The sequence below is a fragment of the Chaetomium globosum genome, genomic scaffold (genome assembly GCF_000143365.1).
Source record: "Chaetomium globosum CBS 148.51 scaffold_3 genomic scaffold, whole genome shotgun sequence".
Lineage (NCBI taxonomy): Eukaryota > Fungi > Ascomycota > Sordariomycetes > Sordariales > Chaetomiaceae > Chaetomium > Chaetomium globosum.
In genome coordinates this window covers 2,592,392-2,618,099 of record NT_165978.1, presented here as the reverse complement: position 1 = coordinate 2,618,099, position 25,708 = coordinate 2,592,392, and the positions used below count along the sequence as shown (strand labels likewise).

The following is a 25,708-nucleotide window of genomic DNA, read 5'->3' as shown; positions in this document are numbered from 1 at the left end:
TAGTTCGTGGCCCCGCCCTTAAGCGATGGGATTGTGTTGATACCTAGGTATTTTATCCTCTCTCGCTTCTTCCGGTGCAAGTATCATCCATCTTCACTCCACCCAAACTCTGCCAACTAATGAGGACACTCTGATCATCACCTCAATCGCCATGGCTAGATATAGCGACTCCGTCACAACTATCTTCACCCCGGATCCGACATGCTTTACATCGTCCAATCTATGGCTCCCGGAGGTGACTTATGGGTGCGGCACATACTACCCCCCATTCGACCCTCGGCCAACTGAGGCCGTCAAGCTTTCCGAGTGCGACTTCCCCCGATTGGGCCCTCCGCCCGCCGTCACCAAAGATGCGGCTCACAGCGCGTGTTACCAGTATAACATATATGCGACTGGAAACACCGCATACAGTGATTGTCCCGTGGGCATGACGGGTGCTGCCACAGATACAAGACCATGGGTTGATGGCGTCACCATCATTGAGACAACCTGCTGTCCGACGTGAGTACCTGAATAGAGGATGGTGGAACCCGGGGCTCTCCAGCCATATGCGCGGTGATAACTGACGGATACAGCGCCTATGACTTCAAGGCTCCCGATGGCACCCCCACCGCTTTCCCTTTTGTCGTCGACGGCACCACCTATCCAGGAACTTTCGGGACCACAAACCAATGCAAGGCCACGTCCATCGGCGCCTTATCGGGCCAGGTGGTAACTGTGACCCTTTCTGCCTCGCCACTATCAACAACCGAGGTGGCATGGGATTACGAGCAGGGCTTCATTGCAGCGGAGCCAGCCAAGGTCGTCCAGTACCTCTATTTGAACGAGGAGGCTGGCACAACCTCGACCTGCTTCGGCTACCGCTGCCCGCAGTCAAGGCCCAGCCCATCGAGGACGCGCCTGGTTCCGACCTCCGCCCCGACCTTCGCCCCGACCAAATCCTATATCCCACCTCCCTCGCCCGTGGTCACCCAGTTCACCCCCTCGCCGTCCTGCCTCTCGGATTCCAATTTCTGGATTGTCTCGGCGAGCTGCTATCTCCAGGACAATATATCCCTCGCCAGCCCTCCGTGGCTGCAGTGCACCTACACGGCCGCCGGTGACCCTGACCCGTCTGATACGGCCTGCTACCAGCCCGGCCCCTCCACCGTTGTCAGCGGCACGCCCGCCTTCTACTCGGCCTGCCCAGTGGGGTACACAGCGGCATCGGAGACCACGACCCGGCCCTACGGCCTGCCGGACTATGACGACAAAAACTCAACCCCGTACGACGTCTACGCAACCAGCAAGGCGTGCTGCCCGTCTGCGTTTGGCGACAGAATTTCCTTTCGCCACACCGAGGTCGCCACTACGCAGACTCGTGGGCAGAATGTGTTCATCTACGTGGTGCCGATGTGCGTGGCGTCGAGCGTGTCGCAGCTCCGCGACCACACCGTCACTATGGGTCTGTACAGCGACGCCCGCGTGTGGGACAAGAAGAAGCGCCAGGGGGCCGAGTACGGCACCACCACCGCCGTCTGGGACGTCAACCACGATCTCCTCTACGCCCATGGCCAGCGCGTCCAGTGGACCGTCTTCCACGGCACTTACACCTGCTACACGAACTGCAATGACTATTTCACGTACTCGTACCACAATACTGACCCCAACTATACTCCGCCGACGACGACGACCACCGCCTTGGCCTCGGCCGAGGAAATGAAGACCTCGACCTCGATCGGGGAAGCTGCCGCCGTCGTCAAGGGGGATGGACAGGCCGGCCGGCTGTCAGTTGTGATGGTTATTGTGACGGTTGTACAGGTTGTCGTCGGGGCGTTGGTGTGATGGCAGGGGGTTATTAAGGGGCGATGGCACAGGTTGGGCGGTGCTTTTCATGACTTGCTTTCTTACGATACATAATGATGACATCTAATGTGTATATCGAAGTTATGCTGACTTTCTCGCCGTGCACAATAACAATGTACCCTTGCTTGCAGCGGAGCTCATTTGAGAAGGTGATTGCTCGATCATTAAAGATACACAACAGAAATTAGGCAGGGAGCACAGCGAACAACCACATCCCACGACCCACGGCCCACGGTCCAACGTGAGCATTCTCAAAAAGCCCGCATCCAATCGGATATTACGGAATATGCCCATCCCATCCCATCCCATCTCATTCCATCACCAACAACATCATAACATGTTTGGGCTCGAGACTCGGGAGCGTAAGATGAAGTCGTTGGTCGTTGTTGGTTGTTCCGACGGGTTGGTTCTAGCAGCCGGCTGCTGGGCCGCATTGCATGGGATCCACACACGGGTTTTGACGAGGCGGCACGGCGGGCGGGCGGGCGCGGCGAGGCGGCGGATCGATACCCGGCCTTTCCATGCCTTGTCATGGGGTTGCGGGCGGCACGGGCCTGGGCTGGGGCTGGGGCTGGAGGTCGGAGGTTAGAGGTGGGAGGTGGAGGTGGAGGGTGATGGGGATGGATGGATGGGGCGTTGCCTGTGGTGTGGTGTAGAGTGTAGTGTGGAGTGTGGAGTGTGGAGGTAGGGGGTGCGTTAAAGGGAAGCGGCTCGGGCATGAAGCTGCCTGTGAGGTGAGCAACTAGCACGGCTGGGCGGATGGTAGTTAGTTGTTGGTTGGGACTCTTCTACATATTGACTCAGCGCCGAGCTGCTTGTCGTTTGGAATATGGGCTATGCCGGGGTTTGCCGGCGGGAGTGTGTTTTGAGTGCTGATAGGATCCGTCTCGCCTCGTGTTAGTGCCAACTGCACGGAGCGGGGTCCGACTTATCGGTGTTTTTTTTAGGGAGGCGTAGCGTTTCCTCTATGCGGTAAGTGGTATCGTGTGGTAGGGTAGACCCAACAACGGTTTGGCCGGGCCGACTTATTACTGTACCACTCGTTGTATGTGTCGCGGCTGCCTCGTTCAAGGCTGGGCGTTGGGGCGGTGGTGCCGATGAGAGGTTGAGGCAACCGGTGAGGGCGCATTTGGTGGCCTCAAATAAGTTGTCCTGTGATGGGATCTCTGATGTGCCGTGTATCTGCGCGAGAGTAGCTCCGACACGTGAAGAGTGTGAGACTGGTTTATGCTCGGGCCCCATGATATCTCTTTAACAGCGGTGTCATTTGTTTACTTAACCCCGGGCGACGGAGTGGGGCCGTCTTCTGGACTCCGGAACTCCGGGACGGTGTTTGTTCCAATGAGGTCCATGGATTCCTTTCAAATAGTCTACCATAAGATAAACGTACTCAGATGATGCCAATTTCCTTGCCTTGGAAGAAGGAACGAGGACGGCATGTTCCCAATCACCGCACTGCCCCTTTTGTTTCTTCACGCATCCAAGTAAGTCAACCCAACCCAACCAGAGTGCCTTCTTAAGGCACACCGATCTCTTTTCTTCTACCTTTGTGCCCCATATTCTCACTTATTGGCATCTCTAACTAGATCCTCCAGTGCTTGAAGTAATCCTTTCTTCCCAATTCCTTAGCCGCGGTTTGCCGCGCCCTCATGAGTCTTGCTCTTCTAAGCTTGTCCTCTCGGTGGCTTCACATCTGAAACCTTCTTTCTCAGCTCCCATCTTCGTGCCTCTCGGCTTCACGCATCATGCCCTATCAGCGCCTTGGAATTATAGTGGATGCAGCTATTGTGGCTCATGCCGTGAAAGGGCGGTGAGTTTGTCTTGGAGGGGACATCCCAGCGCCATCACCAATGATACCATATGGCAACAGCAAGATCGCCAGAAAGCCCACCACATAGCAGGAAGCAGCATAATGATTCACTGCTCCAAATCTCATTCGTGGGGAACTGCGCCCGAAGATCAGATCGACCCCCTTTTCCTTCAGGCTTCCCTCCCTGCTCCGGCAACCGGGCTCGCCGTCAACCAAGGGGCGGATAACGCGGCAGGCCAAGGCCTGGTGGTTTGAACTTAAGCCTTGATACGCGCGGCGGTATCCACCATCGCGAGCGATCTGAAGCACGAAGGGTCTACCCAAGCACCCAAGGTGGCTTGGATGTGCCCAAGTGGGCCGTCAGTGGAACCCAACGCCGTTACCCGACTCAAGCTGCGGTAATGCCCAGCCGAGTGCGGGGTGCTTTTAGGCCCGTACAAGCAAACAAAGCTGCAAAGCCACAAAGGTTCTCCAGATGACCCCATTCGGAGATGCCGGCCATGCGTATATAAAGGAGTCTGGCCAGATCCGCCATGCCGGCGTTGATCTTGGTCCATAACCTTCTTCTACTGTTACACACCAACAACACCTTCCTTCCTCCACGCCATCCACCATCCAACATGACACAATACGATAACAACAACTACTCCCAAGGCGGCTACCAGGGGGGAGGTTATCCCCAGGGGAACCCCCCGCCGTATAACCAAAACCAAGGTTATAACCAAAACCAGGGTTATGGTAACCAAGGTCAAGGTTATGGTAACCAAGGTCAAGGTTATAACCAAGGCCAAGGGGAGGCAGCTTCCTACTACGCCGGAGCGCCCCAGCACCAGCAGCAGCAAGGTTACGGACAGCAAGGATACGGCCAGAATCAGCAGCACCACCAGCGGGACTCCAACAACGGCCCTCAGGAAGATGGCCCGGCCGGTGAACGCGGCATGTTGGGTGCCCTGGGCGGTGGTATCGCCGGCGCCGTGGGAGGCAACAAGATCGGCGGCAAGGCGACTGGCCACAGCAAGACGAGTAGTACGTGTTGCTTTTCTTTTCCTTGACCCCTTTCTCTATCCCAAGACATACTCTCCGTTTGGGCCTGCCGCTGACTCATGGTAGCCGTGATCGGTGCCTTGGCTGGTGCCTTTGCCGGACACAAGCTGCAGGACGGCGTGTCCGACTGGAAGGACAACCGGGACGAAGAGAAGGAGAAGAAGAAGAAGGAAGAGGAAGAAGAAAAGCGGAGGGAAGAAGAGAGGAAGCGCAGGGAGGCAGACGAGAAGAGGCGCAGAGAGGAGGAGAAGAAGAACGAGCACCACCGGCCTCAGCACCACGAAGGACGGAATCACTCCCCTCCCCGCCATGAACACCACAACCAGTCTCGTGATCGCGGTGTCAGCTACGCCGGCAACTTCAGCAGCTCCGCACGCGACACCCGCCTTGACGCCCACGGCGAGTACATGCTGCACGCCTCGTGCAAGCGCCTGGACGGCTCCTACCAAAGCACCAGCATCAGCCTGAACAAGATCATCGAGAACGACCGGGGCAGCTTCCGCTGGTCTTCAGGCGGCCGGAGCAGCGGCGGCGGCGGGCCATCAAGCTACACCGTCCAACCCGGCGACACCCTGCGTAACATTGCCGCCAAGTACAACACCTCGTTCGAGGAGATCGCGCGCATCAACAACATCCCCAACCCCGATCTGATCCACCCCGGGACCAACCTCCAGATTCCCGGCTCTGGCGGCAACAACAACAACAGCGGCGGTGGTGGTAACTTCGGGGCCTCGGCACGGGACGTGCGCCTTGCCGATGGCGGCCGCAGGCTCGAGGGCGAGCTGCTCCGTGACGGAAAATGGGTCGGCAGTTCCATCATCCTCGACGAGAGGCTGTCAAACAACAACGGCACACTGCAGTATATCGAGTAGAGAACCGTGTGAACTGCGTGCCGGTCCTGCCTGGCCACCTTGCTCTCTGGCTTTGCCATAGCAAGATAGTTACTATACAAGGCATGGTTGTTGAAGGACTACCAGTCCCCTAGCTCACAATTTAATGTTTACGAACTCATTCTGCTCTTTACTACGCATCAGTGACCACAATCCCCTGGCCGTTTGCTAAGTTTATTACCCCATTTGGGACGCCCTTGCACATTCGCCGAATAGCATGAAGACTGGTATCTACTTCACTCCGACTCATTCCGGCATCCTACAATCTCCCAACTCGCCCTTGGGCGGCCCTAGGCCTTAGCTGCCCCTTTTGTTCCTTCCATTGTTCTCTTCTTCCTCCATAAACCCCTTTTCTTTCCTCACTCCCTTCCCTTCCTCTCCCCACGTTCCTAGCGGAAGGGCAGTCACTAGAGGCCGCAGGGAGGCCGAGGAGCCAGTGTTCGAGATACGATCTCTTCCCGGACGCCAGGTCGGAAGGGGAGGCGTTGTAACCGTCCTTGCTGTGGTCCTCCTGGAACTCATCAAGCCGTGCCCGAACAAACCGCTTTCCTTGGTGGCTCCGACCAGAGTAGGTATTATTGATGGTGTTTTCCCAGCCCTGGCCCACGTCCCCACCGGCGCCGCTCCTGGCTGGTATCGTCATCATCGTCGCCAATATTGGGCCACTACACTGTCCCCACTACCAGGCCTACCATCTCCCCAACAACCGGCATCACCGCCACCGCTCCCACCCCGACTCCCACTCCCACTCCCACTCCCACTCCCACTCCCACTCCCGCCATCCCCACCCTCCTCACCACCCACCCTCCCCCCATAAAACCCAACCCCCCCATCCCGCAACGAGCAACATACCGCCCCCTCGCCACGACGCCCCCCCTCCCCATCCCCCCTCCTCCCCCCACCCATCCCCACCCCTATCAACCTGCACCCCCATCCCCTCCTCACTCCGCCCCCCCCACTCCCAACCCGCCACCCAAGTCCGCTCTCATCGCACAAGCCCTTCCCGGGGTAGCGCCCCATTCCGTTCGACTCGGCAAGCAGCGGCGGCGACGATGACGGCGGCGGTGGTGGTGGTGATGGTGAGGGCATGCTCAGGAGACAGACAGACGTATTTGTATGTATTTGTATTTGCTGTGGCTCGGCTTGGCTAGGCTGTTGTTGTTGCAGATATGGGGTGGGGTCGTGTATCAGGGGGTTGATTGGTTGGTTGGTGGTTGACTGTTGGTGAATAACTCTGTCGTGCTGAGGATAGAGCATTGCAATTATTGCTCTTCAACGAGGAATCCCTAGTAAGCGCAAGTCATCAGCTTGCGTTGATTACGTCCCTGCCCTTAGTACACACCGCCCGTCGCTACTACCGATTGAATGGCTCAGTGAGGCTTCCGGACTGGCCTAGAGAGGTCGGCAACGACCACTCAGGGCCGGAAAGCTATCCAAACTCGGTCATTTAGAGGAAGTAAAAGTCGTAACAAGGTCTCCGTTGGTGAACCAGCGGAGGGATCATTACAGAGTTGCAAAACTCCCTGGTAGGTATGAAGGGGACGGGTTCGTTCGGGTAGGTAGGTACCTAGGTAGTTTCCGGTACGTAGGTTGTGTTTGTCTCCTTGTGGAAGCTGGTGCTGTGTGGCCCGGGGGAGAGGCAGGGCTATTGTAGGGAATGGGGGCTGTTATATGGTTGGGGTCGTGCATATGTCCGTGCCCGTGGTGGCTGCCCCGGCCTCGGCGGTGAACAAAGGCTATTGTTAGCCATTGTTTGGTATTCTCGCGGGCGCTGGCTGGGTGACTGGCGTCAGCTGGCCGAAACGAGAGGTTCTTTGGCTCGCGGCACGTGGTTCGTTACTGGTCGAGGAGCCCTAGAAGTCATGAACCTGGTTCGAAAGACCGTTGGTGTAGCAGGGGAGCTGGTGGTTGGTTGCCATGTAAACAAAGGATGGCAGACTCGGGAACCGGGACATGGCCTAACCCACTCACCATGTTATCCGGGTTCAGTTTCTCTCTCCTTACCTAGGCCAAATTTCACACGATATTGCCGTTCGCGCAGTCATAAGCAAACAAGCCAAGCCGCCCAAGCCAACGGGTTGCACAGCCATCTACCACAGGTGATAGGGACGACGAGATTCGTATTAGGGGTTATAACCCGCTGCTGGGCGGGAGTAGTTAAGGTGCAGATATAGTGAAGTGTCGGGAAGAGGGGACCTTGTATGCCGTGTAGTGTCTCGGGGAAAGGAAATAAAACAAACGCCCCCCGAAGATGACCAAAACAAAGCCCCGTCCGTTGTCTCCGTTGTCTCCCCCCTTTCAAGATGAAAAACCCCCAACACCACCCCGATGATAGATAGAGCAAGGCTCGTTATGTCGCATAAACACGCCAGTCACCAGCCGCTCCGTGAAAACTACAACCTGCTCCATTCCATCCTCGCCAATGCCCCACCAACCATAACGTTGTGTCGCCGTCCTATTCCGTGATTGTTTCCTATATACTAACGAAGCCGAAATGAACGCAAAAATGTGGATTGTTTGGTTGCAGGTGTTGTTGTAGCGGTGCCCCCAATATAGAAATAGATCGAAAAACTAGAGAGCCGTTTTGTGCGCATCGTTCCACGCCGTTGTTGCATGCTAATAGCCGACGGAACTCAAGAAAATGACCGTCCATACCTCCCAGCCACAGTCGAAAAAAAGCCGAATTGCCCACCCAACCCGTCCCCGGGGTTAAACAATCTTCACATCCCGTAGAAAAAACGACGTAGGCCTGATGCCAATGCGTATGCCGCGCGGGTCCGGACAATATCGGTGTGTTCCTGTTTGCCATGTCGTAGTTCCGGGGTGAAACCCCATGCCGTGTACGCCCCCACCCAGTCGGTATCGAAGGAAGGCCAGACGCCGAAAGTTCGATGAATGCCAATGTGCCAGAGACCAAAGACAACAGCGCTCCCATTTCGCCTCCCCAGATACCTCGCCTCTTTTGTGCGTAAGCAGCATGAATGACCCAACACACGCGCCTGCTGCCTCCGTTCCATTTCCGAAAATATGCCAACCTCCCACCCATCCCTGAATCAGAAAACAAACACCGTTTCTCACATTTATCCACGCGCCACCCTGTTGATGTCCGTGCAGCCTTCCTCGATTTCCGCCGCCCTGATGAATATAACCTCGCAGGACTCCGTATCCGAAAACGCTACCATTTGTTACCGGCGTCGCTGATATACCCAAATGAAAAACCTAGCCCCATACGCTGGCCTGGACACCGCCAAGACCAGGCTTGCTGCCCCATCCATTGGGACGGGCGCCCCAACCGGACAGGCTAGCGTTCGAGCCCTCCGAGGCCCCAGTCGGCGGCTTGGTGGGGCCGGCGTTGCTGGAAACGCCGCCTTCGTCATTGCCGGATGCGTTGTAGCCCTGGCTCAGGGGCGACGGCAGCGGCGTAGTGGACCGCTTGGTCAGAGCAGGGTTGATCGGGGCGCCGGAAACCGAGGGGCGCGTGCCGATGGGAGCAACCGAGCCCTGCGAAGGCTTGCTGCCCGGAGCGCCCTGCCGCGGCGGAGATCCTCCCGGCGACGAAACGCTGGTACGGCTCGACTGCTGAGCTCCCGGTGCATCGTACATGCCCTTGGTTCCCGGATTAGACTGGGGGCTGGAGTTGCTGTTGGCGCGGGCCTGCTCGTTGTGCCCGACGGATTGCGGTCCCTGTCCGCTTTCCGCCGAGAGCTGAGCGCCAGCATCGATATGAGCAGGGGGCACACGTCCATACTCATAGGCCAGCGGGGAATGACCACGAAGACCAGCTGCGCCGCCTTGAGGACCAGGCAAGCCAGTCCGGGGAGCACCGGTTTCATCGGCATAGCCGGCGCCCTCGGAGTACTGTCCTTCTCCATATAGACCACTACGCTGATGGGAGAGGAGCTTGCGGCGATCTTCGTCGGGCAGGCTGCCGGGGCTTAGGGTGCGGTCCAGCTTGTTGCCGGTGTACGGCATGTCGGAGAGAACAGCTACGAAGAAAGCTCGAGTTAGCCTAGATCCTTGGACATTCATTGTCTCGTAACCCAGCCACCAGAAGATTCCCCAAAGCTGCTCCCCATCTTTACATCGTTCAGAGCACAGGACCATTTGGCGTCGAACCGCACTTGTGGTGCAACATAGTTGGGAATGGAAGGGTTGAGCTCTGGGGGCGCAGGAAACTGCTCTATGATTTTGTTTGCTCTGGTAGGAAGACTGATGCTATACAGTAGAAGACGGCCTACTTCGGTTGTATTGCTGCTCTTGGTGGTAGTTCCGCAGCTCTCGCTCCCGCTGAGCGGCCATTCTCCTCTTGGCCTGCATCATCTGTTCCGCCTCGTTCGAGCCGCGCGAGGATTGGTGGCGCTGGGAGGCGTAGAAGTTCTGTAGGTTGGAGCCCGTGTGCGAGCCGCGCGCATCGCCGAAGTCGGTCACGGACTGGGGACGGGAACCGGGGCCGGCGGGCGGACGTCCTTCTAGCGTGCAAAAGGTCAAGGGTCAGTGGGTCGGGCTCGACTGCAGCGGCCCGGTTCCAGGCACACCCACCAAAAACCTCGGAATGGTCCGGCGGGGCCGGGATGGGGTAGGGGAGGAACTCACGACGACCTCCAGCATTTCCAAACATCTTTCCGCTCTTGAGAAGGTTGTCGATGGCACGATCGACCTCTGGGAGCCCGATAGTCAGCATTGCATATCCCCCCACCGCCGTCTCTTTCTAGCCATATCCTGCGCCCACCCGCAAACTAGTGTCACGATAGGGATTTCGGCTGCGGCGGCTGGGATGGGGCGTGATGAAAGAGTAGGGGACGTTACATACCCTCAAGTTGGTGAGTGAAGGCGCCGGACTCCTCGCGGGGGATGGCCGAGTTGGCACCTGTGGATGGAAGCGATATTAGCCACCGGGATCGCTGTGCGCATGCGTCAAGTCCCTAAAACTAACCCGAGCGGGCAGGCGGCGGAGTCTGGTGATCCCAGCCAGACTGGCCCGAGGAAGGCCACTGGGGCGAGGACTCGTAGTATGCCGACATGATGAGGGAGGGCCTCGAGGTGGGCAGACCGGAAAGCCGCAGCGATTATCGGCAGCGGCGCTGTAATGGGATTCGGCGTGGAGAATTCCGGCTCGAGAGCTGGCTCTGCAGCAGATTAAGTTAGCATGTGCGAAATGCAATGCATGAATAGCGATAGGCAGTGCGCTGAGATGACGCGATAGCGACATGTATCAGGCACGATCGCTTGCTTGGTTCGTGGCCTAAAGTCTCGGAGCGTGGTGGAAAGGGGGCAAGGGAGCTAAGGCGCGAAAATGAGGTCGGCTAGCTGTGAGTGGCGCACCAGCAAATCAGGGAAAAAAAATATTTCCCAAGGGCCAAGGGAATTTGGGGGTGCTCCTCAACGTGCGCAGTTCTTGGAGTCGCACTCACCGCAAGTCAACTCTCCTTGTCGCTGAAAGAGATTCCAACCTGATCCTGATTGACAACGAAAGAGGGCCCCGAGGAAAAGAGGAAAAGGGGGGAGGGGGAGGAAATTCGGCACACAACTCAACGCGCAGGTGGTTTTTCTTGTCGCGAGCCAGGTGTGGAGGGTTGCTTCAGAAGGAAAGGACCGGGGAGATGAAGGTTCTTAGGCCCGGCGCAATGGACGGAGGCGTGGGTCGATCTGCCAACGTGGAGGTCGCTCTTGCAAAAAAAGGTGCGATCCCTTTTTCGATTCGTGGAAGGTCCACGGGAGCGGCAGCACAGGGCTCTCAAAGTAGCAGCAAGTGGATGGAGCGCCGAGAAAACGGCAGACCATTCTGTTGAGAAAGGGGAAGGAAGAGATGGCAGCTTTCAACTTTGGTTTCCTTCATCTTATCCATCGAGGTGTCTACAATTTGGGCAGTATCTAAGGTGCCTTGCAGCCTAACAAATAACTACACTTTTCAACACGGATTTCAATGAGGATTTTGCAAAGCAGCCTCTCTTGCGCTCCTGCACGAATTACGAATCCAGTTGGACGGTGTGGATGTCCGCGGTACAACCGATGATGGTTCAAGGACCCGTCTTTTTCCAGGATCACCTCTTTCACGAACTCGAGTCGGCAGGGATGCCGGAAAATTACCAGTTCAAGAAAATCCCCTGTCTTGCGTATTAATAGCAGCAACGAGATACTAAAGTCTCAAGTACGAAGAAGTATAAAATACTATCGTCAATGGTGTTGGGAGACAACTAAATTATTTTGGGGGACTTGAAGCCAAGAATGCCAATTTGAAAAAAGTCGGGCTTTACCGTGACGTTACGGCAAAGCAACTGTCCGCTCTTGGCCATGGAATTCAGCCTGCAGTGATGGGGATCTGCGACCTCACGCCTCGGAATCATCCACAAATGGAGGTGACGAGGCAGCGGTGGCGCACAAGAAGCACATCAAGCATCCATCATCACCAAGAGGCGGCAGTTGCATGATCATCTGTTCCATCTGATCGGGGAAACTTGAGACCTCGACCCAAGCGGGCCGGTGCGGACGAGGTGGATACCCTGGAACACCTCTTTGACTGGGGACCATTGGTCCTGAGTTTGCCCATAGACGGAAGACGGCACTGGATAGGAGAAGCCGGTGGCGGGAGGCCGCAGTAATTGGAAAGATCGATTAATGGAGGATCACGGGGGTTGACGCCTTTGTCGGCCGATAGAATGCCTCATCCGACACTTTCTACCTTGAAGATGAACACACTCGACGTTTTCGAAGATGAAATCGCTCTCATCCTAGCATGGATGGCCTTGACCAAGACAAAACGAGCACGACCTTCAATGGCCCCCCCACTGTACGAAGCAGCTAGCGACAATCAAGGTGGTTATTTCCGCTCACGGCGTTTCTCGGGCCGGCCAGGATGTTGGAGGCAAGGGGGGATGACAAGGGGGGGTTTAGCGTCATCGTGCCCCCAGCGACTCGATCGTCCAACACCAGCCCTCAGTCCCAATATCAAGCCGAATGTTTCTGGAAGCACTTTTCGGAAGACAAATGCGTTCTGCCGGGAACCCACCTTGCAGGCTGCAGATGCGAATCTTCTCGGCTGAGAAACCCCAGCGGTTCAAGGGTGTGGGGTGGGAGGGGCAGCAAGGGATCTCAGGCGACACCAACCCGCCCACCGGCACAGTTCCCTCTGCAACTACTTGAGGGTCAGCATCTCTGATTTGCAAGCTGCGAGTGCCGAAACGACAAGTGGTTTCTGTTCGTCTAAGACCTCCTGACTCGAGAGCACGTGGGTAAAGTATGAACCGGATATCTTTGCCGGGAACCCGTTCATTCATCCAGCCTTGTGTCTCTCCTTCTGCAGTTTCATCCATACTGTATCATCAGCAGCCGACCCCGCGTGCTCTTTGAAACTGGACTGGGACAGTTCGGCGGGTTCAAGCTTCAACCCGGGAACCCTCTTGTGGGGCCGCTTGAACTTCTCCGGGACCATTAGCAATCAAGGGTTGTCGTCCGAAGTTCAAGATCGAGGCGTGACCTGCAGAGATGATCTGACGCAGCTAACTGGCTGAATATCCGGGCTTGTGGGAGAAGCTCTTTGGGTTACTGGTATCGCCGGCCTCACACGACGCTAGAAGGATTCTCATCGCCGGCGGGTAAAGTCGTTTCCTCTGCCTCCCCGGACTCATTACATGCACAGTATACCGACTGCATTTTCATCTCATCTCAACTCGGTCTCCCGAGCTCAAAGCCGCGTGTCGGCTCCTCCCGGACCATCCCCGCCTTCATTTTCGCCGAGGCGCCGCATGCGACATTGAAAGTTCCCGAAATCCCGCCCAACATCATGACCCTTCAACAAGGCCACGTTGGCGCGCGACATGTGCGGCAAAAACATGGAGAATCAAGAGTTTGTAAAACATCAACACAGGTCTCGGTCAACCAATCCGGAGTCCCTCGACATCCCACCCTCTCTTATCACCTCTCCGAAAAGGGCCGAGTCCATTTCTGGCACCAACGAAGCCTCACTTCGCTAAAAACCCGAGACAACAGGCGCGTGCTGGGACAGAGCTTCTATCACTGGAACCACTGCTGCTTCCCCAAGCGAAAGCAGACATTCATCTTCACCTGCTTGCGGGGCAGATGTTCCTCATTTAGCCCACCCGTTCGATCCGTGTGTCTGACAAGTTCGAAGCAGGCCATCATTGCAGGAAAAGGCGGCGCTTCCTGCAGCAGTTCTCTCACGATCTCTCTTGCCACCCAATCCCAGATGCCGGCCATCGAATAGCATGGCCGAATCATCGCGCCCCTTTTCCCCATCACGCTGCACCTCAAGCATCATGTCACAAGCCCCACTTTGACGCGCGAACTTGTCTCCTCGCGTTTCGACTTGGCCCGGGTTTGATAGGGTTCACGACCCCAGTGTCTCGATTCCCGAACGTAAGGCGGATCCAGGAGCTGTCACACAAAGAACACCCAACCCAAAAACTTGGGACCGGCACTTCCACTAACTGTGGGAGGCTTTTCCCTGCTCGTGAGACATGCTCTCGTGTACAGAGAGAGTTAACAACTAGCCGAGTCTCATCAGATGGAAAACTGCGAGAGACTGAGCCGACACTGCCCGTCGCTACTTCGTACTCTGCCAACCCTCAGTTTGGCCAGAAGCTGGCGTCCCTAACTTGAAATATGCGGTGGTGTTATTAAGCTCCTTCGCTCGTCCTTCGGAAACACAACTGGATTGTATGGATATGCTTCGGGGTACCAACTGAGCTTGTGACGGGCCGACCCGCTTGCTCCCGGGTTCCCGAATTTTGACCAACAATGAGGAATCGAGAGCCCAAGAAAACGACAGTCACAGAGACAACGGGCCATCTCCGACTGACCGTCAGAGCTTGGGGACCGATCCTGACCCCCCACAACCTGGAATTTCGTGTTGGCCAAGTTAATGGCTTCCGACCCCCACTTCTCTTTTCCCTTCGTGTTCCCTCGTCTTTGCCCTTGTCCGTAGGGCTGTTTCGCCCGCCTTTAATGCGCGAGCCATTGTATCCCAGCGACATCACCCCCGGGTCTTGAAGCATGATGGTTCGGCCAAGCCATGAGTCTCCCAGCCCCCACCACCCTGCCTCAACAAGAGGCGCTGAGTGGGCGGGTTGTTCTTGCGTAATGCATGTGGGAAGTGCGGGGGTTCGGTGTGCGCAGGCCGGGGAAGATGACTGAACGGTCAAGGCTAACCAACGCGGTGGTAACTAGTTGGCGCAGAGTGGCGTTTGTGCAACGCCCAGACAGCAGCATCGCTCTCCCAGTGTTTGTTGGTCCTGTATTTGGCGGGCGGTGAGCTCCCACGTTGCTATCTGGGTTATGCAAGTGAACTGCAACCTCAATTTCAACTTCTCCGAGACCATCACGGCATTTATGGACAGGGTCAACGTCCCCGGCAGAGGGAGAAGAACCACGTGCAACCCCCGTGGTGACCGGCAGGGGGCCTCCGGGAGTGCCCCGCTCACACCCGCCCAAACCGGCCCCACAGCGACCCCCGTGCCGTTCCATGCCAAGCAGCTTCGGCGGCTTCTCAACTTGGCTCCATCCCCGCAGCGCGCTATTGCAGACTTTTCTCTCAGCTGAACTCTCCCACGCGACTACTGTGTAGCACGTATTCACATTCACCTCATCACGGTCAGTCGCACCTGCCCGAACTTTGAAGCCACACTAGGATTCCCATCCTTTCTCCCGCCCTCAAGGACCCTTTCCCCGCGCGTCCTGCCTGATTCGACACTCCAACCCTCAAACTAAAACGCCACAATCACCGCGTTCTGGTGAAGAACCCTGCCTTTTACCATCAACACCTTGCAGATGTTCAGTTCGAGATCGGCGCCCATCAGCGTTACCACTTCCTCGGCGCACGACTTGATGTGCCGAGTCCGACAGCAGTAGCTGACCGGCAAGCGACTTTGAGTCTTTGCGCTTGCTTAGAGGAGACGTAAGAAAGACTTACACATACGGCATATCACACCTGTTTTGTGCTCCTGTGTAAACACCTATAAACTTTTTTCACCACTTGCATATTGCAACCTGCAGCCTTGCAACTTCATTGCATAGGTATTGCATGTGATCGACACCCGGCCTGATCCAACCTTGATGTTCGGTGAAACCGGACTCCTGCAGACCATCCACGCCCGCATCTTCGCGGCACTCCAACTCACCCCGCCCACCGCCGCCGCCGCTGCCCAGGGCTATCAGTCTGTCAACTCCACCGACGACGAGATGGCAGCCGAAACCCAGCCCACGGCCAACGAGACCGTGTTTGCCAAATCAGCCGTCGACGACGCCGCCAACTACGGCACCGCCGACGACCGCGTCTCGTCATCCTCCACCACCGACGGCGAAGCCGCCGCGGTCGCCGCCGGCCTCTCCCACCTCGAGTCCCGCGAAACCCGGTGGTACTCGTACCTCCTAACCAAAGACTTCTGGCTCATCATCGCCGTCGGCCAGATCCTCTCCCTTTGCATCACCGCCACCAACACCTTCACCAGCTTCCTCGTCAGCGTCAACACCAACATCCCCGCCTTCCAAACCCTCTTCAACTACGCCCTCCTGACCCTCATCTGGCTGCCCATCACGCTGCGCCAGCACGGCTGGCGCAAGCTCCTCTCCATCGCGGTGCGCGACGGCTGGAAGTACTTCATCCTGTCCTTCCTCGACGTCGAGGGCAACTACTTCACCGTGCTGGCCTACAACTCGACCAACATCCTCTCGGCCCAGCTCATCAACTTCTGGTCCATCGTCTGCGTCGTCGTGCTGTCCTTCTTCCTGCTCAAGGTCCGCTACCGCCTGGTCCAGGTCGCCGGCATCCTGATCTGCTGCGGCGGCATGGGCCTGCTGCTCGCGAGCGACCACCTGACGGGCAGCAATGGCGGGCCGGGGAAGGATATGCTCAAGGGGGATTTGTTTGCCCTGTTGGGTGCCACCCTGTACGGCGTCAGCAACGTCTTTGAGGAGTGGTTCGTCAGCAAGCGGCCGGTTTACGAGGTGCTGTCGTTTTTGGGTGTGTTTGGGGTATGCATCAACGGCGTGCAGGCGGCTATCTTTGACCGCCACGCCTTTGAGGGCGCGACCTGGGACGGCCGCGTCGCGGGGTGGCTGGTGGGCTACACGCTGTGTTTGTGTCTGTTTTACAGCATGGTGCCGCTCGTCCTGCGCATGGGCAGCGCCGCCGTCTTTGATGTCAACCTGCTGACGGCCAACTTCTGGGGCGTCATCATCGGCACCCGCGTGTTTGGCTATGTCGTGCACTGGATGTACCCGATCGCGTTTGTCTTGATCATCTGTGGGCTGGTCGTCTACTTTTTGGCTGGCAGCATTCTGGGCGACTCCAAGAAGCCGTGGCTGGGCGATGACCAGAAGCACGGGATTGCGGGGATTGGCACGGCCAAGCTGAAGGCGTTGAATGAAGCGAGGAAGAAGGGGCTGGCTGGGGCGAGTACCGAGGGGGGGGAGGCCGGGCAGGTCGGAGGGGCTTCGGGGGGGCAAGCCTAGGGATGGGAGTGACGGGGTGAAGGGTGATGATTGTAATATGGAAGGAAATGCGTTGGGACTTCTGGCGCCGTGGATAGCGCGCAAGCGTTGCATCATTTTGGATATCAATATGGTCGTCTCACTTAAAAGGGGCTACAGGGTTAGGGTCATTGCCAACGTAGAGATTACTGCCTTCCCATCCCACTGTGTGCTGCCTGCTTGTGCCTGTGACTGTGCCTGTTTCGCTCAGCCTTTGACCCCCGCCAACCAACTGGCTTCACGCTCGGGTAAGAACAAACAACCCAATCTCATTGAAGAGACCCAACTTAAACAACCGCCTCCAACAACTTCGCTCACCTTAATTAAGCTTCTCGACACTTAGCCAGGCCAATTTCCCAAACCAGTCATTGACGAAGAGCACGCCACAAGAACTCACAATCCACACCAAAACAACCTGCAACCCAAAACCACACTCACTATGGCCTCTCCAACCCGCTACTTCGCCTTCGGCAGCAACCTCTGGCAGCACCAAATGGCCCTCCGCTGCCCCAACTCCCCTTTCATCGGCCTCGCCCGCCTGCACGGCTACGAATGGTTCATCAACGCCCGCGGCTACGCCAACATCGCCCCCACCCCAACCAAAACCACAGCCACCACCCCCCCCAACCCAAACGAGGACGAAAAAGAAGAAGACCCCTACGCCACCCAAGTCTGGGGTCTCGTCTACGCCCTCTCCCCCGCCGACGAAGCCCAGCTCGACCTCAACGAGGGCGTGCCCTACGCCTACCAGAAGGAGCACCTCGCCGGCATCGATTTCTGGCCCTCCACCACCACTGCCCCCACCCCCACCACCACTTCTTCCTCTACCACCCCCACAGTAGACATCACCACCACCCCGCCCTCCCAAGCCGAAATGCTCGTCTACATTGACCGCTACCGCAACATGGGCGGGCACGAACCGCGCGCGGAATATGTCAGCCGGATGAACCGGGGCATTGCGGATGCGTTAAGGGAGGGCGTGCCGAAGGGGTATGTGGAGCGGGTGTTGAGGGCGTATATCCCTGGGGAGGAGGAGGTGTTGGGCAGGGTGGTGGATGTGGGGCTGGAGAGGGCGGCGATGAGGAGGGCGAGGGGGTTGGATCGTGATGGGGCCGGGGAGGAGAAAGGGGAGGGGGGTAAGGGGTTGCCTGCTGCTGCTGCTGCTGCTGGTGGTGGGCCGTCGGGGTCGGGGGTTGTGTCGAGGGTGGGGGTGGAGGAGGAGGAGGAGTTGCCGGAGAGGGCGAGTCGGGTTTGTTATTTGGGGGAGGAGGGGGTGTAGATGGGGGTTGTGGACAGGTGAGGGGTTGGCGTTGGTTAAGAGCACATGTTACACCTCTAGAGAGGAACACAGAAGAGTTGATAGACCAGAGTCGGGCGGGCAGTGTCGGCTCCAAGTAATACAACCACTTTCACCTCGCTTGCCGCGAAGCCATACAGCGTGAGGTGGCTTCTGAAATTTGTTTGATTCGCAGTGACTCAACCCAAATTACCCCTTGGTGGCGTGTCTCAGCAGTTTAGGTCACCTTGCAATGAGACGGCTCCCGTGAAAGCTGTCGATTAGGATAAGAGTTCAGAACCTCGTATCACAACAGGGCAACTGAGAGGGCAGAATCTGGTGAAGATCATTCATTCACATCTGTAAACATAATCCATCAGGTATAACCCATATCGCTATCCGCTAAACCAACGCGCCGACCATGCAGCCGCGATGAACCAAATAAAACAGTCCCGTTGTCAACCATAAGCCTGGCCTTCTCTTAAGTCTCCCTATGCTATGACACATCGATTTACTCGAAACCCTCCCAGACGTCACCGCCGGGGCAGGTGTAGCTGGTGAGACCGCCCTGGTAGATGTCGACCTATTCATCGTTAGCAAGGGGTCCTGCTTTACAGAGGACTTAATCAACTTACCGTGATGCCGGGGTCATCCTGAGGAGCGTAGGTGGGGATGCTGTAGAGCTTGTCGGACGGGGGCGCGGCGGTGCCGCTGCCGGAGACGACGACCTGGGCGCACTCGGCGTAGAACTGGGGGGTGTTGGCCTGGTGCAGGGCCAGCAGCTCGTGGCGGATTAGGTAGTTGCCAGGGGCGAGGTTCGAGGGAACCTTGCTGCTCCACTCGAGCGTCTTGAGGACGATGCCGGTGCCCCAGTCCTCCGAGTTGGGGTCGCTGCCGAACAGGCCCATCTGGTCGATCTTGAACCAGCCCTGGCCCTCACCCGTGCACGAGGAGCCGAAGTCGCCGTCGCACTTGTACATCCAGACCATGACGGGGCCTTGCGCATGCGTCCACTGCGACCAGACGGCCGTGACGTTCTGGCCGGCCTCGACGGGGGCGCTGAGGTCCGCGCTGGTGCCGCCGTTGCACCGCATCTTGGCGTCGCTCACCTCCATGGTCGGGTTGTAGTCGGGCCATTGGAACTGGATTGTCTCGGGGCTGCTGTCTCGGGGAAAAGCCGGTGTAGCCGGGGGTAGGTGGTGCCACCGATGATGTAGCTGGTGACGGCGCCGTGGCCGGCATCGAGCGGCACAAGATCAACCGCGGCATGGTCGTTGAACCGCATGCTGGATAGTGTTGATCCTCGGGGGGTTGGAGAGAAGAAGGTTCAAGCGTTCAAGAAGGGCCCTTTGGCTGGAGAGGATGTGAACGAGGCTGAGCGATGATGAACAAGAACGAAACCAGGATTGAGGAGCGGATCGACGATGGCTTTATAGTCGGCTGGCCCCTGGATGCCAGCATTTCCCCCCCCTCCCCCTGGAAAGGAAGGCGTTGGAAGGACCACTGGATATCTCGGCATCTCTTTGCATCCCGCTCGGGAGTGGAGGGTATCGAGGGTGTCGTGACGGGGGTCTTGCCGTGGGGGATAATCTATCGCATGGGCAAAAAACCTGGTTTTCTTTATGACTGGGATGACGAGCATCCTTTCTCGACGCAATGTGGATGGAGATGACGGCGGCTTGCGGACCGAAGGGGGCTTGTCACTCGTGTTGGAGCATGCGAGCAATACAGAAATGGAGAGCAGGGGACGAGATGATCGACATCGTTCGGAGCGTGAGGTTGTTCCCAACTTAGTTCACCAAGCGGAGCAACCAACGGAAGACAGGGCCAGGGCTCCGAGTAAGACCGATTCGGGTAAGAGACAAATGCCTCCCCACATGATGGTGTTGATGCCGCTGGAGGCTTGCCAAGGCTAGATGAGGCAGCACAAGAGTGTGGGGTCTGGGGAAGAAACTGGGATTGATCGATTGGGCGACGAGGCGACGTGCGGGAGCCTGACGGGACGGCGTCTCAAGTTGAGGGTGGAGGGCGACGGGGCTGCAATCACAGGCGCCAATGGCATAGCGTTGGATATTCAGGATAAAGGGTGAATAAATTGCAGACGGCCCAGGTCCACGGAATGGCTTGCATGGGGCCGTAGCATTTGCCAGGAGAAGAACCGAAGGAGAACCGAAGTGTCGTCATCTGCCTTCGCTACCGTGACGGTGCCTCTTCCGTTTTGATCATTTGAAGTTGAAGGATAGAGCAGTGATATCTCCTGAGAATCGCCTGCATGAGATTTCGGCTCCTCGCAGATGTCAAAAAATTGGGTATTTTCAGGTCGTGTGGAGGGCCGCTTGGGCACAGCAGGGAGCGCTGGGCCGAAAGCCGGGGCTACTGAAAATCCCAACGCAGATCCATGGCCGATCTGTACCCGTTTGAAGATGACGGCTGCGAGTTGCAGTTGCGCAACGGCGACGGAAGGAGGTTGTTCGGGAGATGCTCAGTTAGGAATCTTGGCGGGGCAGGCGGGCTTCAGGTTCTCGAGGTTGGGTGCCCACTGGTGCCTCAGGGTACCAGCCGTCTGCAGCCACCAAGCTTGGCAGGGCAGCAGAAGTGCAGTGGGGGTCTTTCCAAGGCTCCGTTGTCGCGTCGCGTCAGCCACTTCAACAACGTCATGCCTTGAACTCTCCCTGTAAAGCTGTGCAGATTATCATCTGATTTCGAGGACGTTTTCCCAACTTGGCTTTTTTTTGTTCTGTTGAAGGACATATGCTGTCTAATCATTTTCCTGGCACGCCGAAACCCTGCTTATCTCGTGCATGGCTGAAGAAGCTGGTGGTTGTGTAGGTAGGTAGGCAGGTGGTCTTATTGCTGTCTGGGTCTCGGCCGACGATTTGGGATCCGGTCCCCATTGTGACACGCGAGAAGATGATGGCCCCAGAATATGCGAGAGTAAGTATCGCAGAAGCAGGTTTTATGTGGCTGCCATCGAGCCCATGATGCCCTAGCGAGGGGGGCCTGCCCTCAGTTCATGTAGATAGAAAGCGAGTAATGTGAGTTCGGAATTCCAGGAGCAAAAGGGAGTCGCAGCTTGATCGCGTTGTGTTCGTTCCACCATCATCATTTGTTTGCATCTTTGCAGCCACTAGGTCGCACAGTTCCATGGCTTTCATCACTGACTCGCTATCGAGCGGACTGGTAGGTTGTTGGCTCTTGATCTCCATCGGATAGTCCATGATAGTGAGTGGCCGAGGAAGTTGCGAAGGACAGTGTCACTTCCATTTAGTCTCGCAATGGTGTCACAGGTAAGACATTGCTCCCCCCATTCAATGCTTCTGAAACGAGGAATCGAGAAAACGACTGGAATGTTGCCTCCTTACCCAGGCATCACCCAGTGTGCCAAAGGAGTTGTCTCTCATGGGGTGGAAGATGTTTGAGACTCGCTATTCATCCCATCTGCGACTGCTCGTTGTCACTTCTTGCCTGCGCACTTCTAGTGCGCTTTGGAACACGGGTAGTTGCAAACGCTGCAAACCTTTCGGCTGGCCGCGTGGCTTTGGAATTATCACGGGTTATTCTTACGTGCCGACCTCGAAAACCAGGGACTGGCAAATGTGAACACCTTCCGAGTAAGTTTCTTCCCTGAATTTGGTGGCATTGTGTTTCTCGAACTCGGCCGTTCTCGATGATTGCTGTTCTCGTTACCGACCATTTGTTCGCATCGGAACAATCACCAACTTGTGGCGTACTTTTTTCTGGCCTAGGTGCTAACAAGATCATCAACTAGAAGCTATTACGAAACCCGCAACATTTAGGAATTTCCAAGGGCTTTGAGCGAGGCGCGCTGGATACTCTCTTTCACTTACCTACAAATCCTGCTCAACATGTCATCGCCGGCTGCCGACTCACGAGGGCGGCCGATGTCAGAAAACTCGGCCTCTTCGCCCTCCAGAGCGACATTTAAGACCTTTGGCCAAGAGTACCAGTACGCCGAGACCTTGCAGAATCCTTTCCCCGAAGTCATATTTTCTGGGCCGGCAAATACAGCCACCAGCGCAGCATCGACGTCGCCAGCCGCGGTCGGCGGCATCGACGGCACCAACGACAGCCCAGCCGATAATGACACCCGCTCTTCCCTCCGCTTTGGCACACCGGGCAGTAAGGAGCCAGCGATGCACGAGGATGTTTGGGTTGAGCCCGCCGAGGCACCCTGGTACAAGACCATCTCGCGGGGAAGGTGGGCTGCTATCATCATCTGCACCGTGGGCATCACCGGCGTCGTGCTGGCGATTCTGGGCGCCATGAACAAGCTCTCAGGAGAAAGGTCCGACTCCAGCGACCCCAGCCCCGATTTCCCGACACCCATCGATATGTCCGCTGACCAAGCCAGCTCCTCTAATACCCCGTCTCCCGCCGAGAGCACATCGGCCACCCCCACCACGCTCGTGACCTCAACCACCTCAGGCAACGCAAAACCACAGTAAGCAGCCCCCCCCCCCCATCACTCCCCTGACCCCCAGTGCCTTCAGCCATGCACCCTCCAGACCTCCTTAAACTAACACCCAAACCCCCCACCAACGCAGAACACCCCCAACCACCAAAATCGACTGCCACGACCCCTCCAGCTTCCTGACCCCCATCTCCTGGATCGGCACCACCGTCGGCGCCTACAAAACCGAGTTCGCCTTCGACCGGCCAACAAGCCGCCTCGGGCTGCTGCAGCGCGTGCCAGGACCGCGCAGAGGGCGGGTGCGCGGGGTGGCTGCACAACCCCAGCTCGCAGTTCACCCCCTGCACGCTGGTGGTGATCAACGTGGACCAGGCCGACAAGGGCGACGCCAAGAGCTGCCCGCGCGGCCGCGCGGCCACGACCTTCTTTCTGGCGGGCGTGGCGGAGGACGGGAGCAATGGCACGGCGGGCATGGGGCCCTGCGCGTTGGAGGGGCATGTTGCTTGAGCTGGGTTAAGCCGGGGGGTTACTACCTATCTGCGATGCGATGCCCATGGTGGAGGGAAGGATGTATTGTATTGTACTGTATGGGTCTCTTTTTTTCTGTTGCTCCCCTGATGGCATGGCGGGTGGGGGAGGGGGGGGGGGGCGGAAGGGGAAATCTCGGGACGGCGTTTGTTTGCTCTGGGCGGGATGACATAGCAAGAGATAGATACCACGGTGACGGATTGAGGGCAGAGAAATTGACATCTTCGGCATATACCCATTATTCATGGATCACGCTGCATTGTGGTCAGCTGCCGTCGTAACTGTTTGGTTTGACTAGCTCAGGAACGGGGACAAGGCAAGGCAAGGCTGAAGACAGAAAACGTACAAGTACATGGAATTCCCAATAACCTGTCTATTCGACCATTACCAACCTGCTTCAGTTAAACCCGGCCCATGACGTCTGTTGCAGGCACATAAGAGAGAAAAAATGCGGCAGGGCAAAGGCTCAATATCAAGGATCCCCTCGTCACTTCAGCTTTTTTGTCTGTTCCATTTCCATTTCCACCCTAAGCTGAAATAACTCCCGCTGTCCTACACAGAACCCACGAAACCACCCACCCCTAATCCAATACACGCACAAACCCGCACACCCCCTCCCGTTTAGAGACGGAGCATCTTGGCGGCGTACTGCTCGATGAGCGCCTCGGTAGGGAAGCTCATCTCCTCCAGCTTCTGGGCATACGGGGTGGGGACGTCGGCACCCGTGACACGCTGGGCGGGGCCGTCGAGGTAGTCAAAGGCGTACTCCATGGTGAGGGCGAGGATCTCGGCGCCGACGCCGAAGGCGGGGAAGCTGGACTCGATGGCCATCAGGGGGTGCGTCTTCTTGACCGACTTGACGATGGACTCGATGTCGAGCGGCTTGATGCTACGCAGGTTGATGACCTCGACCTCGACGCCGTACTTCTTCTTGAGGTTCTCGGCGGCCACGAGCGACTGGCCGACGCAGCGGGAGAGGGTCACCATGGTCAGGTCCTTGCCAGCCCGCTCGATCTTGGCCTTGCCGAAGGGAAGGACAAAGTCGTCCTTCTGCGCGGCCTCTGACATGGGGAAGGACTGGCCGTACAGAAGCTCGTTCTCGAGAACAACCACCGGGTTGGGGTCGCGGATGGCGGCCTTGAGCAGGCCCTTGGCGTCCTCAGCCGACCACGGGGAGACGACCTTGAGACCCGGGATGCTGCCGTACCAAGCCGAGTAATCTTGCGAGTGCTGGGCACCGACACCGGCGGCGAAGCCGTTGGGGCCACGGAAGGTGATGTTGCAGGGCTGGATACCGCCGGACATGTAGAGGGTCTTGGCGGCCGAGTTGACGACCTGGTCGATGGCCTGCATGGCGAAGTTGAAGGTCATAAATTCGCACTAGTGCGAAATTGCGTCAGCGTCTCCTGTGTCTTGTAGTTGCATTTTCGGTTGGCTGGAGCGCCTGTCTCGCTGCACTTACCACAGGGTGCAGCCCGCTCAGCGCGGCGCCGACGGCCAGACCGGTAAAGCCACTCTCCGTGATGGGAGTGTCGATAATCCGCTTCTCACCGAAACGATCGAGTAGACCCTTGGTAACCTTGTATGCGCCGTTGTACTGGGCAACCTCCTCGCCCATCACGAACACCTTCGAGTTGGCCTCGAGCTCCTCCGCGAGCGCCTCGTTCAGGGCTTCACGGACTGTGTACTCCTTCACACCGGAGGCATCGGCATATGTCCGTTTTTGTAAGCTGGGCACAGCGGCGGCTCTGGTGAAAAAGGGAGTGGTCGCAGTAGGGCGAATGGCGGAAGCACGGGCGGTGGCAGCGAGCCGGGCCGCTGGCCGGAGGTAGCGCGACATGATCTAGATTTTGTGTTGGGGAAGAAGATAAGGAGGAAGGAAGGGCCGGAGTCTGGAAAGGAGATCTCCTGGCGGGATATTAAACTCAATTGCAATACCCGCTCGCGGTACGGAACGAGAGGGATCAACCAGATCGGCAAGAATGGAAGAAGTGGTGATGCAGGATGTGGGAGGCGTGAGGGTTGCCCAGAGGGAATTTTTCTTGCATCGGGCAATTGAGAAGCTTGGGACCAGCATCCGGACTTTTGACGTTGAACCCCAACGAATCAACCCGCGCTAGTGCAGGATTGGCTTAGTGCGCTGGACCCCTGTGCGATTGTCCGCGAGCTTGGTCCGCTAAACTTCAAGTTTGACAGCTGAGCACTCCACTGCGCCGATAACGGTGGAGATCTTAGCGCAGAAACAAGAGACGATTAACAGAGTCCAGATGTTTGATGAGATGGCTCATTCAGGGATACCTGCTGGCCATTATACACTGTGTAGAAGGGCGGTTGTCGTTCGGGACTCCGCGTTGCAGTGGTTTGTGTGACGCTGACCTTTCGACCTGCCAAGCTACCAT

The 25,708-nt window shown here is 57.3% G+C and overlaps 8 protein-coding genes across 8 annotated transcripts; 5 read left to right on the top strand and 3 right to left on the bottom strand.

Moving 5' to 3' along the window:
* Positions 1–151: 151 nt before the first annotated feature.
* CHGG_06149 (uncharacterized protein) lies at positions 152–1,824 on the top strand (the record flags this gene model as incomplete). The annotated part of the gene is made up of 2 exons (XM_001222243.1): positions 152–501; positions 576–1,824. The coding sequence occupies 2 exons, from the start codon at positions 152–154 to the stop codon at positions 1,822–1,824; spliced, it is 1,599 nt and encodes a 532-aa protein (XP_001222244.1).
* A 2,451-nt stretch (positions 1,825–4,275) lies between these two features.
* CHGG_06148 (uncharacterized protein) lies at positions 4,276–5,571 on the top strand (the record flags this gene model as incomplete). The annotated part of the gene is made up of 2 exons (XM_001222242.1): positions 4,276–4,681; positions 4,766–5,571. 2 exons carry the CDS (start codon positions 4,276–4,278, stop codon positions 5,569–5,571), a joined length of 1,212 nt encoding a protein of 403 aa, XP_001222243.1.
* A 3,237-nt stretch (positions 5,572–8,808) lies between these two features.
* CHGG_06147 (uncharacterized protein) lies at positions 8,809–10,610 on the bottom strand (the record flags this gene model as incomplete). Its single annotated transcript, XM_001222241.1, has 5 exons — positions 8,809–9,575; positions 9,828–10,058; positions 10,183–10,248; positions 10,400–10,456; positions 10,523–10,610. The coding sequence occupies 5 exons, from the start codon at positions 10,608–10,610 to the stop codon at positions 8,809–8,811; spliced, it is 1,209 nt and encodes a 402-aa protein (XP_001222242.1).
* Positions 10,611–15,657: 5,047 nt separating this feature from the next.
* Positions 15,658–17,055, top strand: CHGG_06146 (uncharacterized protein; the record flags this gene model as incomplete). Its single annotated transcript, XM_001222240.1, has 1 exon — positions 15,658–17,055. The coding sequence occupies one exon, from the start codon at positions 15,658–15,660 to the stop codon at positions 17,053–17,055; it is 1,398 nt and encodes a 465-aa protein (XP_001222241.1).
* A 457-nt stretch (positions 17,056–17,512) lies between these two features.
* Positions 17,513–18,471, top strand: CHGG_06145 (uncharacterized protein; the record flags this gene model as incomplete). The annotated part of the gene is made up of 2 exons (XM_001222239.1): positions 17,513–18,322; positions 18,442–18,471. 2 exons carry the CDS (start codon positions 17,513–17,515, stop codon positions 18,469–18,471), a joined length of 840 nt encoding a protein of 279 aa, XP_001222240.1.
* Positions 18,472–18,860: 389 nt separating this feature from the next.
* CHGG_06144 (uncharacterized protein) lies at positions 18,861–19,618 on the bottom strand (the record flags this gene model as incomplete). The annotated part of the gene is made up of 3 exons (XM_001222238.1): positions 18,861–18,932; positions 18,985–19,420; positions 19,611–19,618. The coding sequence occupies 3 exons, from the start codon at positions 19,616–19,618 to the stop codon at positions 18,861–18,863; spliced, it is 516 nt and encodes a 171-aa protein (XP_001222239.1).
* A 2,006-nt stretch (positions 19,619–21,624) lies between these two features.
* On the top strand, positions 21,625–23,288 carry CHGG_06143 (uncharacterized protein; the record flags this gene model as incomplete). Its single annotated transcript, XM_001222237.1, has 5 exons — positions 21,625–21,636; positions 21,850–21,960; positions 22,147–22,811; positions 22,915–23,080; positions 23,154–23,288. The coding sequence occupies 5 exons, from the start codon at positions 21,625–21,627 to the stop codon at positions 23,286–23,288; spliced, it is 1,089 nt and encodes a 362-aa protein (XP_001222238.1).
* A 642-nt stretch (positions 23,289–23,930) lies between these two features.
* Positions 23,931–25,149, bottom strand: CHGG_06142 (uncharacterized protein; the record flags this gene model as incomplete). The annotated part of the gene is made up of 2 exons (XM_001222236.1): positions 23,931–24,689; positions 24,772–25,149. The coding sequence occupies 2 exons, from the start codon at positions 25,147–25,149 to the stop codon at positions 23,931–23,933; spliced, it is 1,137 nt and encodes a 378-aa protein (XP_001222237.1).
* Between the last annotated feature and the right edge of the window lie 559 nt (positions 25,150–25,708).